At 52.8% G+C, this 15,734-nt stretch overlaps 1 protein-coding gene across 1 annotated transcript; it reads left to right on the top strand.

Moving 5' to 3' along the window:
- Positions 1-464: 464 nt before the first annotated feature.
- Positions 465-15,289, top strand: LOC115173248 (extensin-like). Its single transcript, XM_029731163.1, has 4 exons — positions 465-469; positions 758-2,356; positions 2,726-3,604; positions 14,941-15,289. Exons 1-4 carry the CDS (start codon positions 465-467, stop codon positions 15,287-15,289), a joined length of 2,832 nt encoding a protein of 943 aa, XP_029587023.1.
- Positions 15,290-15,734: the final 445 nt, after the last annotated feature.

A 15,734-nucleotide genomic window follows, 5' to 3' on the forward strand; every position in this document is an offset into this window, starting at 1 on the left:
CAGCGCCTGACCTCACCTCACCTCGCCTCTCCTCTCTCCTCTACTTCCAGCGCCTGGCCTCGCCTCACCTCGCCTCTCCTCCTTCCTCTACTTCCAGCGCCTGGCCTCGCCTCACCTCTCCTCTCCTCCTCTCCTTCCAGCGCCTGGCCTGGCCTCGCCTCACCTCGCCTCTCTTCTCTCCTCTACTTCCAGCGCCTGGCCTCGCCTCACCTCTCCTCTCTCCTCTACTTCCAGCGCCTGGCCTGGCCTCTCCTCTTCTGTCCTCTCCTCTGTTGTCCTGCCCTCCTTTCCTCTGAAGTCCTCCTGTGACCTTCATCAGTCTCTAGCCACGAGGTGGTTCATTGTTGTTCTTTGAGATCAACGACTCCACAGACCACTTCCTGGAAACATCAGCTTTAGCATCAGCTTGATTTGGCCACAGGGAGCAAGAGAGGAAGAGAGAATGTGAAAATGCAGAAACCCAGATGAGGTGAGCTCTTTGGGGGCAGTCGGCAGTAGAAGTTAGTGGAGCGCTTCACTGTTAATGTCCTCCATTATGTTTCTGAGGTTGGCCGAAGCTCCAACCGCAGCTCCTAAGTGATTGGCTTTCTGCTTGGCGGGGTACGAAGGAGGGCGCCGCTCGTAGCTGGTTAGTCAGACCCTCGCTCTGTTGTTCTAAAAGCCATTAAGAGAAGGTGAAGAATGATGGCTACCACCTCCATGGCCAGGGGTACTCCATCACCCCCTAACCCAGCCTCTCAGCCCCCCTACCTCCCAGCCGCCCTACCTCCCAGCCGCCCAGCCTCCCTACCTCTCAGCCGCCCATCCTCCCGACCTTTCAGCCACCCAGCCTCCCTATCTTTCAGCCGCCCAGCCTCCCTACCTTTCAGCCGCCCAGCCTCCCTACCTTTCAGCCGCCCAGCCTCCCTACCTTTCAGCCGCCCAGCCTCCCTACCTTTCAGCCGCCCAGCCTCCCTACCTTCCAGCCTCCCTACCTTCCAGCCGCCCAGCCTCCCTACCTTCCAGCCGCCCAGCCTCCCTACCTTCCAGCCTCCCTGCCCCCCAGCCACTCTACCTCCCTGCCCCCCAGCAACTCTACCTCCCTGCCTCCAAGCCACTCTACCTCCCTGCCTGCCCGCCACTCTACCTCCCTGCCCCCCAGCAACTCTACCTCCCTGCCCCCCAGCAACTCTACCTCCCAGCAACTCTACCTCCCTGCCTCCCAGCAACTCTACCTCCCTGCCCCCCAGCAACTCTACCTCCCTGCCCCCCAGCAACTCTACCTCCCTGCCCCCCAGCAACTCTACCTCCCAGCCACTCTACCTCCCTGCCTCCTAGCCATTCTACCTCCCAGCCACTCTACCTCCCTGCCTCCCAGCCACACTACCTCCCAGCCTCCCAGCCACCCTACCTCCCTGCCACTCTGCCTTCCACCCACCCTACCTTCCTCTGACTCAGCCTCCCAGCCTCCCTGCCACCCATTCTTCCAGCCGCCCAGCCTCCCTACCTTCCAGCCACCCAGCCTCCCAGCCTCCCTTACTTCCAGCCGCCCAGCCTCCCTACCTTCCAGCCGCCCAGCCTCCCTGCCTTCCAGCCGCCCAGCCTCCCTGCCTTCCAGCCGCCCAGCCTCCCTGCCTTCCAGCCGCCCAGCCTCCCTGCCTTCCAGCCGCCCAGCCTCCCTGCCTTCCAGCCGCCCAGCCACCCTGCCTTCCAGCCACCCAGCCTCCCTGCAACCCTACCTCCCTGCCTCCCAGCAACTCTACCTCCCTGCCTCCCAGCAACTCCACCTCCCAGCCACTCTACCTCCCTGCCTCCCAGCAACTCTACCTCCCTGCTTCCCAGCCACTCTACCTCCCTGCTTCCCAGCAACTCTACCTCCCTACCCCTCAGCAACTCTACCTCCCTGCCTCCCAGCCACTCTACCTCCCTGCTTCCCAGCAACTCTACCTCCCTGCCTCCCAGCAACTCTACCTCCCTGCTCCCCAGCAACTCTACCTCCCTGCTCCCCAGCAACTCTGCCTCCCAGCCACTCTACCTCCCTGCCTCCCAGCCATTCTACCTCCCTGCCCCCCAGCAACTCTGCCTCCCAGCCACTCTACCTCCCTACCTCCCAGCCACTCTACCTCCCTGCCTCCCAGCCATTCTACCTCCCTGCCCCCCAGCAACTCTACCTCCCAGCCACTCTACCTACCTGCCTCCCAGCAACTCTACCTCCCTGCAACTTTACCTACCTGCCTCCCAGCAACTTTACCTACCTGCCTCCCAGCCACACTACCTCCCTACATCCCTGCAACTTTATCTACCTGCCTAACAGCCACTCTACTTCCCAGCAACTTTACCTCCCTGCCTCCCAGCCACTCTACCTCCCTGCCTCCCAGCAACTCTACCTCCCTGCCTAACAGCCACTCTACCTCCCTGCCTAACAGCCACTCTACCTCCCAGCAACTTTACCTACCTGCCTCCCAGCCACACTACCTCCCTGCCTCCCAGCAACTCTACCTCCCTGCCTAACAGCCACTCTTTCTCCCAGCAACTTTACCTCCCTGCCTCCCAGCCACTCTACCTCCCTGCCTCCCAGCAACTCTACCTCCCTGCCTCCCAGCCACTCTACCTCCCAGCAACTCTACCTCCCTGCCTAACAGCCACTCTATCTCCCTGCAACTTTACCTACCTGCCTCCCAGCCACTCTACCTACCTGCCTCCCAGCCACTCTACCTCCCAGCAACTCTACCTCCCTGCCTAACAGCCACTCTACCTCCCTGCAACTTTACCTACCTGCCTCCCAGCCACTCTACCTACCTGCCTCTCAGCCACTCTACCTACCTGCCTCCCAGCCACACTACCTCCCAGCCTCCCTACCTTCCAGCCGCCCAGCCTCCCTACCTTCCAGCCGCCCAGCCTCCCTGCCTTCCAGCCTCCCAGCCACCCTGCCTTCCAGCCGCCCAGCCTCCCTGCCTTCCAGCCGCCCAGCCACCCTGCCTTCCAGCCACCCAGCCTCCCTGCAACCCTACCTCCCTGCCTCCCAGCAACTCTACCTCCCTGCCTCCCAGCAACTCTGCCTCCCTGCCTCCCAGCAACTCCACCTCCCAGCCACTCTACCTCCCTGCCTCCCAGCCACTCTACCTCCAAGCCACTCTACCTACCTGCCTCCCAGCAACTCTACCCACCTGCAACTTTACCTACCTGCCTCCCAGCAACTTTACCTACCTGCCTCCCAGCCACTCTACCTCCCAGCCTCCCTACCTCCCTGCAACTTTACCTACCTGCCTACCAGCCACTCTACCTCCCTGCCTCCCAGCAACTCCACCTCCCAGCCACTCTACCTACCTGCCTCCCAGCCACTCTACCTCCCAGCCTCCCTGCCTCCCAGCAACTTTACCTCCCTGCCTCCCAGCCACTCTACCTCCCTGCCCCCCAGCCACTCTACCTCCCTGCCCCCCAGCCACTCTACCTCCCTGCCCCCCAGCCACTCTACCTCCCTGCCTCCCAGCAACTCTACCTCCCTGCCCCCCAGCAACTCTGCCTCCCAGCCACTCTACCTCCCTGCCTCCCAGCCATTCTACCTCCCTGCCCCCCAGCAACTCTACCTCCCTGCCTCCCAGCCACTCTACCTACCTGCCTCCCAGCAACTCTACCTCCCTGCAACTTTACCTCCCTACCTCCCTGCAACTTTACCTACCTGTCTACCAGCCACTCTACCTCCCTGCCTCCCAGCCACTCTACCTCCCTGCCTAACAGCCACTCTACCTCCCAGCCACTCTACCTCCCTGCCTAACAGCCACTCTACCTCCCTGCAACTTTGCCTACCTGCCTCCCAGCCACTCTACCTACCTGCCTCCTAGCCACTCTACCTACCTGCCTCCCAGCCACACTACCTCCCAGACTCCCTACCTCCCAGCCTACCAGCAACCAAGTCTCTCACTCTGCCTCCCAGCCACTCAGCCTCCCTGGCTCCCTGCCACCCTGCCTTCCACCCACCCTACCTCCCTCCGACTCAGCCTCCCAGCCTCCCTGCCACCCATTCTTCCAGCCACCCAGCCTCCCTGCCAACCAGCCACCAAGTCTCCCTACCACCCAGCCTCCCATTCTTCCAGCCACCCAGCCATCCTGCATTCCTGTCTTTCAGCCTGCCATTCTTCTAGCCTCCCTGCCACCCAGTCTTCCTGCCACCCAACCTCCCAGCCTTCCAGCTGCTCACCCAACCTCCCTGACTCTTACCCAGCCTCCACAGACAGAGAGCTCCAGCCAAACTCTGTATTCCCAACGCTGTCCTGTGAAAACCCAACATGGGGAAAGACACATTTGAAAACATACATTTGAGGTAACATCAATTCCAGCATGGATTCAACTCATTCCATTCAGTGTTGTTGTATTGTATTTTATGGGTAAAAATGATTAATAGCAGGCCTCTAAGTCTCTGCAATGCCGTGCTATCCCGTTCAAAGGCACATACATCTTCTGTCTTGCCCATTCACCCTCATTGGCATACAAACAATCCATGTCTCAATTGTCTCAAGGCTTAAAAATTATTCTTTAACCTGTCTCCTCCCCTTCATCTACAATGATTGAAGTGGATTTAACAGGTGACATCAATGAAGGATCGTAGCTTCCACCTGGAATCACCTGGTCAGTCCATATCAGTTCCTAATGTTTTGTACACTCAGTGTGTATGAAAACAGCTACAAACTCCATAATCTACAGACGGCACCACACTCCGTGATTAAAGGTAAAAGGTCACCACACTCCGTGATTAAAGGTAAAAGGTCACCACACTCCATAATTAAAGGTAAAAGGTCACCACACTCCATAATTAAAGGTAAAAGGTCACCACACTCCATAATTAAAGGTAAAAGGTCACCACACTCCATAATTAAAGGTAAAAGGTCACCACACTCCATGATTAAAGGTAAAAGGTCACCACACTCCATAATTAAAGGTAAAAGGTCACCACACTCCATAATTAAAGGTAAAAGGTCACCACACTCCATGATTAAAGGTAAAAGGTCACCACACTCCATAATTAAAGGTAAAAGGTCACCACACTCCGTGATTAAAGGTAAAAGGTCACCACACTCCATGATTAAAGGTAAAAGGTCACCACACTCCATAATTAAAGGTAAAAGGTCACCACACTCCATAATTAAAGGTAAAAGGTCACCACACTCCATAATTAAAGGTAAAAGGTCACCACACTCCATAATTAAAGGTAAAAGGTCACCACACTCCATAATTAAAGGTAAAAGGTCACCACACTCCATGATTAAAGGTAAAAGGTCACCACACTCCATAATTAAAGGTAAAAGGTCACCACACTCCATAATTAAAGGTAAAAGGTCACCACACTCCATGATTAAAGGTAAAAGGTCACCACACTCCATAATTAAAGGTAAAAGGTCACCACACTCGAATAATTAAAGGTAAAAGGTCACCACACTCCATAATTAAAGGTAAAAGGTCACCACACTCCATAATTAAAGGTAAAAGGTCACCACACTCCGTAATTAAAGGTAAAAGGTCACCACACTCCATAATTAAAGGTAAAAGGTCACCACACTCCATAATTAAAGGTAAAAGGTCACCACACTCCATAATTAAAGGTAAAAGGTCAACACACTCCATGATCTCTGTTGCCTGAAGTTATGGAAAATGGGTTCGCTTTGAAAGTTGCATTGGGCATACATTTTCTTAGCTTAAAACATGTAGGATTTAATTTGATCACCCTTTTGTTGCTGAGAATTTTCCTGGCCTGCAGGAAATGCAGATGAGCTTTAGGATTTACATAAATTCACCGAAAACCCGCACTAAAACACACATTATTAACAGTATACACACACTATTAACAGTATACCACTTTTCATGTAGCCTCATTTTGACCCTTTACATCGACTAACCACTGATCAAGCAGCTTTTATGGACTAAACGTTAAAATCCTGTTGCTGCAGGATTATTTTTGCAGTGACAATACAGGTCAAATTAAGATCCTACATCTGTAGCTACTCTACATTGACAGATTCAGCCACAACCAGATATTAATAATAACACAGCTCTCAACAGCTTGCTCTTCAGTAGACTAAAACAGACATTTATAGGAATATTTGAAGAATATTATAAAATTATTCAAGTAACATCTACTTGACAGGATCCATTCACTCCTGAAGTGATACAGAAGTGATAACCAATTGAAAGTATATGTCATGAAGTGTTAATTTAGGCCTGCTTTCATTTCAGAGGAGGGGGGATAATTGGTAGCAGCAGTGAATACTCATGTCTCAGTGCTGTGATGGGCTGTGTCCCAAATGACACCCTATTCCTTACATAGTACACTATGGGCCCTGGTCTAAAGTAGTGCACTATATAGGGGATAGGGTGCTATTTGGCACTCAGTGTGGAGTGACAGCTAAAGAGCAGCTGGGAGGAGAGCAATCTAACTAAACCTCACTGTCACCACGCTACCACGAGGCAGACAGGGAGTTGTGTGTGCGCGTGTGTGTGTGTGTCTTTGCATGCGTATGTGCGTGTGTCCATATATGTGTGTCTTTGCATTTGTGTGTTTGTGTGCGTCCATGTGAATGTGTGAACGTTAACATGCACATCCACACAGAAAAGCATTTGGGAGGGGGGGCTAAACAAAGATGGAGAGACAACCTGACCAGTGACGAGAAAAGTGTCCATACAGGAAATGGGTCTGGGAATGAACCAAGAATGGGTCTGGGAATGAACCGGGGAGCGAGGGACGGAGAGAGAGAGGGGCAGAAGGGGAGCGAGGGACGGGGAGAGAGAGGGGCAGAAGGGGAGCGAGGGACGGGGAGAGAGAGGGGCAGAAGGGGAGCGAGGGACGGGGAGAGAGAGGGGCAGAAGGGGAGCGAGGGACGGGGAGAGAGAGGGGCAGAAGGGGAGCGAGGGACGGAGAGAGAGAGGAGCAGAAGGGGAGCAAGGGACGGGGAGAGAGGGGGCAGAAGGGGACCGAGGGATGGGGAGAGAGAGGGGCAGAAGGGGAGCGAGGGACGGAGAGAGAGAGGAGCAGAAGGGGAGCAAGGGACGGGGAGAGAGGGGGCAGAAGGGGAGCGAGGGACGGGGAGAGAGAGGGGCAGAAGGGGAGCGAGGGACGGAGAGAGAGAGGAGCAGAAGGGGAGCAAGGGACGGGGAGAGAGGGGGCAGAAGGGGACCGAGGGACGGGGAGAGAGAGGGGCAGAAGGGGAGCGAGGGACGGAGAGAGAGAGGAGCAGAAGGGGAGCAAGGGACGGGGAGAGAGGGGGCAGAAGGGGACCGAGGGACGGGGAGAGAGAGGGGCAGAAGGGGAGCGAGGGACGGGGAGAGAGAGGGGCAGAAGGGGAGCGAGGAACGGGAAGAGAGGGGGCAGAAGGGGAGCGAGGGACGGGGAGAGAGAGGGGCAGAAGGGGAGCGAGGGACGGGGAGAGAGGGGGCAGAAGGGGAGCGAGGAACGGGAAGAGAGGGGGCAGAAGGGGAGCGAGGGACGGGGAGAGAGAGGGGCAGAAGGGGAGCGAGGGACGGAGAGAGAGGGGCAGAAGGGGAGCGAGGAAAGAGAGAGACATATGCAAACAGTTTATCTAATCTGATAACGGTCTTCTTTGTAATTAACCTCAGAGCAGCCTCAGCTAATCCAATTATCCCTCCCTCTCCTCCTCTCTCCTCCCTCTCCCCCTCTCTCCCACCCTCTCCTCCTCTCTCCCACTCTCTCCTCTCCCACTCCCCCTCCTCCCAGTCTCCCTTTCCCTCTCTCTCCTCCCTCTCCAGCTCTCCCTCTCCCCTCTCCCCCTCTCCCTTCCCTCTCCCCCTCTCCCTTCCCTCTCCCCCTCTCCCTTCCCTCTCTCCTCCTTCTCCCGTCCTCCTTCTCCCACCTCTCTCCTCCCTCTCGCTCTCCCCCTCTCCCCCTCTGTCCCCTACAGGGAGGGAGCCCTCACAGGCCAGTGAGAGGGGTTAGAGAGAGGTCTCCTATTGAGATCCAATAAATGAATGCTTCCCATTGAGAATGGACTTGTGCCGGAGTCTGGTGCTGTCTCCTTTACTACTGTCATAGATAGAAATACACTGGACAGTTTTTATAATGACCAGAGGCTACTTCGGGATTCTCCTCCAGCCATCATTAGTGCAGAGTTCTAACAGGACAGCTGGCCTAACATGGCTCCTCCTGCACGGCTCTGTGTCTCTGATAAGGCCTAACATGGCTCCTCCTGCTCGGCTCTGTGTCTCTGATAAGGCCTAACATGGCTCCTCCTGCTCGGCTCTGTGTCTCTGATAAGGCCTAACATGGCTCCTCCTGCTCGGCTCTGTGTCTCTGATAAGGCCTAACATGGCTCCTCCTGCTCGGCTCTGTGTCTCTGATAAGGCCTAACATGGCTCCTCCTGCTCAGCTCTGTGTCTCTGATAAGGCCTAACATGGCTCCTCCTGCTTGGCTCTGTGTCTCTGATAAGGCCTAACATGGCTCCTCCTGCTTGGCTCTGTGTCTCTGATAAGGCCTAACATGGCTCCTCCTGCTTGGCTCTGTGTCTCTGATAAGGCCTAACATGGCTACTCTTCCTCCTCTGTCTCTGATAAGGCCTAACATGGCTACTCTTCCTCCTCTGTCTCTGATAAGGCCTAACATGGCTACTCTTCCTCCTTTGTCTCTGATAAGGCCTAACATGGCTACTCTTCCTCCTCTGTCTCTGAGAAGGCATTAGTACAGGATAGCTCCAGTCCCTTGATCAGTTCTAACGGATAGTACAGATGTAGGATCTTAATTTGAGCCAGTTTGCTACAGCAGGAAAATAATCCTGCAGCAAAAGGAAATTGACAATGTTGTAGGGGTTGATACATTTTTCGTAAGGGAAAATCAATTCTGAAATTCAAAGTGGAAATTACAAACAGAAGCCTTTTTTAAACCTCAAATACACTACAAGTTTGACATTTCCATCTTGCGGATGCACTAGCACACGCACACACACAGCACATAAGCATACACACAAAAACAAACACACACGCACACAAAGCAAGCATGCACACACACACACACATACACACACACACACACACACACACACACACACACACACACACACCCTGGCCTTGAAGAGGCAGCACTAGCTATCTCCTCACCACCCATCCGACTAGCCTGTAGAGGTGACTGTATTAGGGTTTATCATGTCTCATCTGTATGCTGAGAGACTGCATTAGCAATTAACATAGGAATTATGGGACCTTGAATACCAAAATGTGCCGGGGAGAATTTGCATAAAAGGAAATCAGGGGGAACAAATCTAAATCACAGACGCATTTCCCTTCAAATGTTTATGAACTCCTGTTTATATATGCAGTTAGTGTTTTATTTAACTAGGCAAGTCAGTTAAGAAGAAATTCTTATTTACAATGACAGCCTACCGGGGAACAGTGGGTTAACTGCCTTGTTCTGGGGGAGAATGACAGATTTTTACCTTGTCAGCTCAGGGATTTGATCCAGCAACCATTTCAGTTACTGGCCCAATGCTCTAACCACTAGGCTACGTGGATCCACTCTTCAGTATGGTACATAGAAACAAACCAGGGATGTTAGGCCAAGACTGAACATATATGAATACCTGTGTGAATACCTGTGTATATATGAATACCTGTGTGAATAGCTGTGCTCTGGCCATTAGCATGCATGGCTACAGTAGTAGGGTCCTGTGCTCTGGCCATTAGCATGCATGGTTACAGTAGTAGGGTCCTGTGCTCTGGCCATTAGCATGCATGGCTACAGTAGTAGGGTCCTGTGCTCTGGCCATTAGCATGCATGGTTACAGTAGTAGGGTCCTGTGCTCTGACCATTAGCATGCATGGCTACAGTAGTAGGGTCCTGTGCTCTGTTCATTAGCATGCATGGTTACAGTAGTAGGGTCCTGTGCTCTGTCCATTAGCATGCATGGTTACAGTAGTAGGGTCCTGTGCTCTGACCATTAGCATGCATGGCTACAGTAGTAGGGTCCTGTGCTCTGACCATTAGCATGCATGGTTACAGTAGTAGGGTCCTGTGCTCTGTCCATTAGCATGCATGGTTACAGTAGTAGGGTCCTGTGCTCTGACCATTAGCATGCATGGTTACAGTAGTAGGGTCCTGTGCTCTGTCCATTTGCATGCATGGTTACAGTAGTAGGGTCCTGTGCTCTGACCATTAGCATGCATGGTTACAGTAGTAGGGTCCTGTGCTCTGACCATTAGCATGCATGGTTACAGTAGTAGGGTCCTGTGCTCTGTCCATTAGCATGCATGGTTACAGTAGTAGGGTCCTGTGCTCTGACCATTAGCATGCATGGTTACAGTAGTAGGGTCCTGTGCTCTGACCATTAGCATGCATAGCTACAGTAGTAGGGTCCTGTGCTCTGACCATTAGCATGCATGGTTACTGTAGTAGGGTCCTGTGCTCTGGCCATTAGCATGCATGGCTACAGTAGTAGGGTCCTGTGCTCTGACCATTAGCATGCATGGCTACAGTAGTAGGGTCCTGTGCTCTGACCATTAGCATGCATGGCTACAGTAGTAGGGTCCTGTGCTCTGACCATTAGCATGCATGGCTACAGTAGTAGGGTCCTGTGCTCTGTTACAGAGAAAGGGAAAGGCAGAAGGATAGAAAGGAGTGAGAGTAGAGAGGATGGAAAGGAGGAAGAGAAAGCAAGAGGAGGGAAAGACAGTAAGAGGAGCAAGATGGGGAGAGGAGAGGGAGGAGGGGGAGAGAGGAGCAAGATGGGGAGAGAGGAGCAAGATGGGGAGAGAGGAGGGAGATGGGGAGAGAGGAGCAAGATGGGGAGAGAGGAGGGAGATGGGGAGAGAGGAGGGAGATGGGGAGAGAGGAGGGAGATGGGGAGAGAGGAGCAAGATGGGGAGAGAGGAGGGAGATGGGGAGAGAGGAGCAAGATGGGGAGAGAGGAGGGAGATGGGGAGAGAGGAGCAAGATGGGGAGAGAGGAGGGAGATGGGGAGCAGGAGAGGGAGGAGGGGGAGAGAGGAGCAAGATGGGGAGAGAGGAGGGAGATGGGGAGAGAGGAGCAAGATGGGGAGAGAGGAGGGAGATGGGGAGAGAGGAGCAAGATGGGGAGAGAGGAGGGAGATGGGGAGCAGGAGAGGGAGGAGGGGGAGAGAGGAGCAAGATGGGGAGCAGGAGAAGGAGAAGGGGGTGAGAGGAGTTAGAGGTGGAGAGAGAGGGAAGAGAGGAGAGAGGAAGGAGAGCAGGGGAGGGGAGGCGACAGCAGCGTCAGTTGGTTCCAGTGCGTCACAGTTCCCCAGTCCTCGCCACACACACACACACACACAGTTCCCCTGGGCTTCGCCACACACACACACACACACGCAGTTCCCCTGGGCCTCGCCACACACACACACAGTTCCCCAGTCCTCGCCACACACACACACAGTTCCCCTGGGCCTCGCCACACACACACACAGTTCCCCTGGGCCTCGCCACACACACACACACAGTTCCCCTGGGCCTCACCACACACACACACACAGCTCCCCTGGGCCTCGCCACACACACACACACACAGTTCCCCAGGCCTCGCCACACACACACACACAGTTCCCCCAGTCCTCGCCACACACACACACAGTTCCCCTGGGTCTCGCCACACACACACACACAGTTCCCCTGGGCCTCGCCACACACACACACAGTTCCCCAGGCCTCGCCACACACACACACACAGTTCCCCTGGGCCTCGCCACACACACACACAGTTCCCCTGGGCCTCGCCACACACACACACAGCTCCCCTGGGCCTCGTAACACACATACACACACACACAGCTCCCCTGGGCCTCGTAACACACACACACACACACACACACACAGCTCCCTGGGCCTCGTAACAGCAGTTTAACACACACCTCCCCCGGGCCTCGCTACACACACACACACACACGCACACACACACACACACACACACAGAGCTCCCCGAGGCCTCGCTACACACACACACACACACACACACACACACACACACACACACACACACACACATCCCCCGGGCCTTGCCCCACACACCGAGATCAAAGCACACAAGAGTAGAAAGATGTCCCTCTTTTCAGACACAGTCCCATTACCCAGCCCTGCATACTGTACATCTGAGTGGGGAGCACTCACTGCACCATACCCCAGCAGTCCCGGTCCCCATACAGCCTTGTTCCCCAGCCCCAGGACACTACGCTGACAGCTAGTTCAATTAGGTGAGATAAATGGCAGCCGGTGCTTTTAACACACGTGTTCCATTGCAATCTCCCTCTCACTGTTACAACCCGTGATCTTACTTATCTGCGTTTTTCTCCCGTTCTCTCTTCTTACCCCAAACCCAAAAGCCAGAGAAAAACGGTTGGTTTGATTTCCTCGTGTGTGATGGAGGTAAAAGGAGAGTTACTTTACTGGAGAACATTGTGTGTTTGTGTGTGTGTGTGTGTGTGTGTGTGTGTGTGTGTGTGTGTGTGTGTGTGTGTGTGTGTGTGTGTGTGTGTGTGTGTGTGTGCGCACCTGTGTGTGCGCACCTGTGTGTGCGAGAACATTGGTTTGCCTGGATGGATCTGGGTAAACGGCAAATAGAGAGAAGCACGAGTCAGAGAGAATCTGGAGAATGATTTTTAGGTCAGACTGGATGACGTCCTCGATGCGATCAGTTTGGATCCACTCTTGAAATAGCTCCTTCATACTACAGATTGTCCTTGTCGACATGTCTCTCTGAGGCAAAGTGACAGCACTGTGAAAGCAGCCAGGTCACCCGTGATACAAATCAGTATTCAACGTCCATTCATGTCTGAGGACGTCGGGAGGTGACGTGGAAACTGGCCACTAGGGGCAACAGTGAGCGCTGTTACCTTTAAGTAGGTTTTGGTTTGGATGGGCGTAAGCATCTGCCTCTGATTCCAAAGTTTGCAAGTTTGAATCCAGCAATAGAAAGTCGTTATTTTGTTTTAAGCCTATTCCAAAACTTAACCCTTACCTTAACCATTCAGAGTTAATGACTAACATTCAAAATTCAGAGTTAATGCCTAAACTAATTCTGACGTGAGACTGTGTGAGCTTGTTGTGTGAAAGATAGGACTGTTACGGAAATGAGAGTTTGTAAGTTTCCTATAGGAAGTCTCTCTTTTTATTCCAAAAGCAGGTGCTAGAGTGGACAGCTGTATCCCTGGAGGCAGTTTCCAGTTACCTCAAGCTGTGTTGTTCTGCACATAATGTCCTATCTCCTGTTATCCACTCCATCTCAGCTGCTCCAAGCCTCACTCCAGGTGAAGAACACTGCTGTGGGAGAACAAAAGAGACAAGGGGGGAGAGAGAGAGACATGGATTTCACTGGATTTTTGCCAGAGAGATTAAATAGGGGAAAACTAACAGCACCAGTTTAAATTGTTTCAACACCTCAACTCAATCCATGGACACAGATCACCCACCTCTACCACAGCACCAGTTCAAATTGATTCAACACCTCAACTCAATCCATGGACACAGATCACCCACCTCTACCACGGCACCATTCCTCTACCATCACACAAATGTGTGTGCAGGCACATATACACACACACAGCAAACGGAACAGCTGGATAACATCCCCACAGTGTATTCCCTAGAGAAGTGGTGGAGTGGTGCCAGGAAAATAACCTCTCCCTCAACGTCAACAAAACGAAGGAGCTGATCGTGGACTTCAGGAAACAGCAGAGGGAGCACGCCCCTGTCCACATCGAAGGGACCACAGCGGAGAAGGTGGAAAGCGTACACATCACTGACAATCTGAAATGGTCCACCCACACAGACAGTGTAGTGAAGAAGGCGCAACAGCGTCTCTTCAAACTCAGGAGGCTGAAGAAATTTGGCTTGGCCCCTAAGACCCTCACAAACTTTTACAGATGCACAATTGAGAGCATCCTGTCGGGCTGTATCACCGCCTGGTACGGCAGCTGCTCCGCCCACAACCGTAAGGCTCTCCAGAGGGTGGTGCGATCTGCCCAACGTATCACCGTGAGCAAACTACCTGCCCTACAGGACACCTACACCACCCGATGTCACAGGATTCTATTGTATTTTTCTCATTGCCACTCAGACATTGCTCGTCCTAACATTTATATATTTCTTAATTCCATGATTTTACTTTTAGATTTGTGTGTATTGTTAGATACTACAGCACTGTTGGAGCCAGGAACACAACGCAATTCACTACAACCGCAATAACATCTGCTAAATATGTGTATGTGACCAATAAAATGTGATTTGATTTGAGAAGAGGGATCAGAGGCTTTTAGCTGTCTTTACACATATACACCCTGAGTTTGATTCTCATTATAACAGGACCAGTGGCAATTTTAGCATGTACATCTTGGTGTCGGGGAGAAAAAAGAAAAGTGGGATGCATGCCAGCAAAGCCACTACACAACACAACACTAAACAATACATTAATTGCACTGTAACAGTGACAAACGGTGCCCACAAACTGTTAGGGCCTACATTAAGCTGTCCCAACAGCAGTCCCAACACCTTACAACTGCTACATCTGGCTATCAGCCATAAGGTGTCCCATTAATCTTACAGGGGAAATCTGACATCACAAAATGAAGGAAGGTGGGAGGTGTGTTTGGTAACCTGGGGGAAGGACAACGCTGGACTTAAATCTTAAATGTACACACAGGCATGCACTCTCACACACATTGTTTTAAATCGAATACTCTAAAAGGCTTATCTTACAGTCAACACAGCAGCAGCTGTTTCCCCCAACAAACATAGCCTACAGAAGTCTCTGCTGTAGTCTTTAATGTAATAGGGTTATGGAGACACCTGAAGACACCTGGAGACAACTGGAGACACCTGGAGACACCTGAAGACACCTGGAGACACCTGGAGACCCCTGAAGACAACTGGAGACACCTGGAGACACCTGGAGACAACTGGAGACACCTGGAGACAACTAGAGACACCTGGAGACACCTGAAGACACCTGGAGACACCTGAAGACACCTGGAGACACCTGGAGACAACTGGAGACACCTGGAGACACCTGAAGACAAGTGGAGACACCTGGAGACACCTGGAGACACCTGGAGACAACTGGAGACAGCTGGAGACAGCTGGAGACACCTGAAGACCCCTGAAGACAACTGGATACACCTGGAGACACCTAGAGACAACTGGAGACACCTGGAGACACCTGAAGACACCTGGAGACAACTGGAGACACCTGAAGACACCTGGAGACACCTGGAGACACCTGGAGACAACTGGAGACACCTGGAGACACCTGGAGACAGCTGGAGACACCTGGAGACCCCTGAAGACAACTGGAGACACCTGGAGACAACCTGAAGACCCCTGAAGACAACTGGAGACACCTGGAGACACCTGAAGACCCCTGAAGACAACTGGAGACACCTGGAGACAACCTGGAGACAACTGGAGACACCTGGAGACACCTGAAGACCCCTTAAGACCCCTGAAGACCCCTGAAGACAACTGGAGACACCTGGAGACACCTGGAGACAACTGGAGACACCATGAAAACACTCCTCAAAGAACTGCAGCTCCAAAGTTTGGATCCCTGTTAACATGAAAGAGATGGATTTAAAAGCATCTGAAATCCTGTAGTCCTATCTAGTGTGGTGCTATAAAAAGGTATCTAGGGAACCTTTGTTTTTTTCCCTCATATTCTGCCGTTGGACTTGTGTTTGGTAACTTAACACGATCTCCTCAGGGTTTCCATATAACCAGACTTTTTGTTTTCAATGATGCATATCATCAGCAGTTTTCTTGT

Source organism: Salmo trutta, chromosome 34 (genome assembly GCF_901001165.1).
Source record: "Salmo trutta chromosome 34, fSalTru1.1, whole genome shotgun sequence".
NCBI lineage: Eukaryota > Metazoa > Chordata > Actinopteri > Salmoniformes > Salmonidae > Salmo > Salmo trutta.

What these genes read in the sequence shown, in the direction of transcription:
- LOC115173248 (XM_029731163.1), top strand. An exon ending in CTCTACCTCCCTGCCTCCCA is followed by an intron (nt 2,357 to 2,725) that starts GCAACTCTACCT and finishes CCTGCCTAACAG; the next exon opens with CCACTCTACCTCCCTGCAAC. An exon ending in CTCTACCTACCTGCCTCCCA is followed by an intron (nt 3,605 to 14,940) that starts GCAACTCTACCT and finishes AGACACCTGAAG; the next exon opens with ACACCTGGAGACACCTGGAG.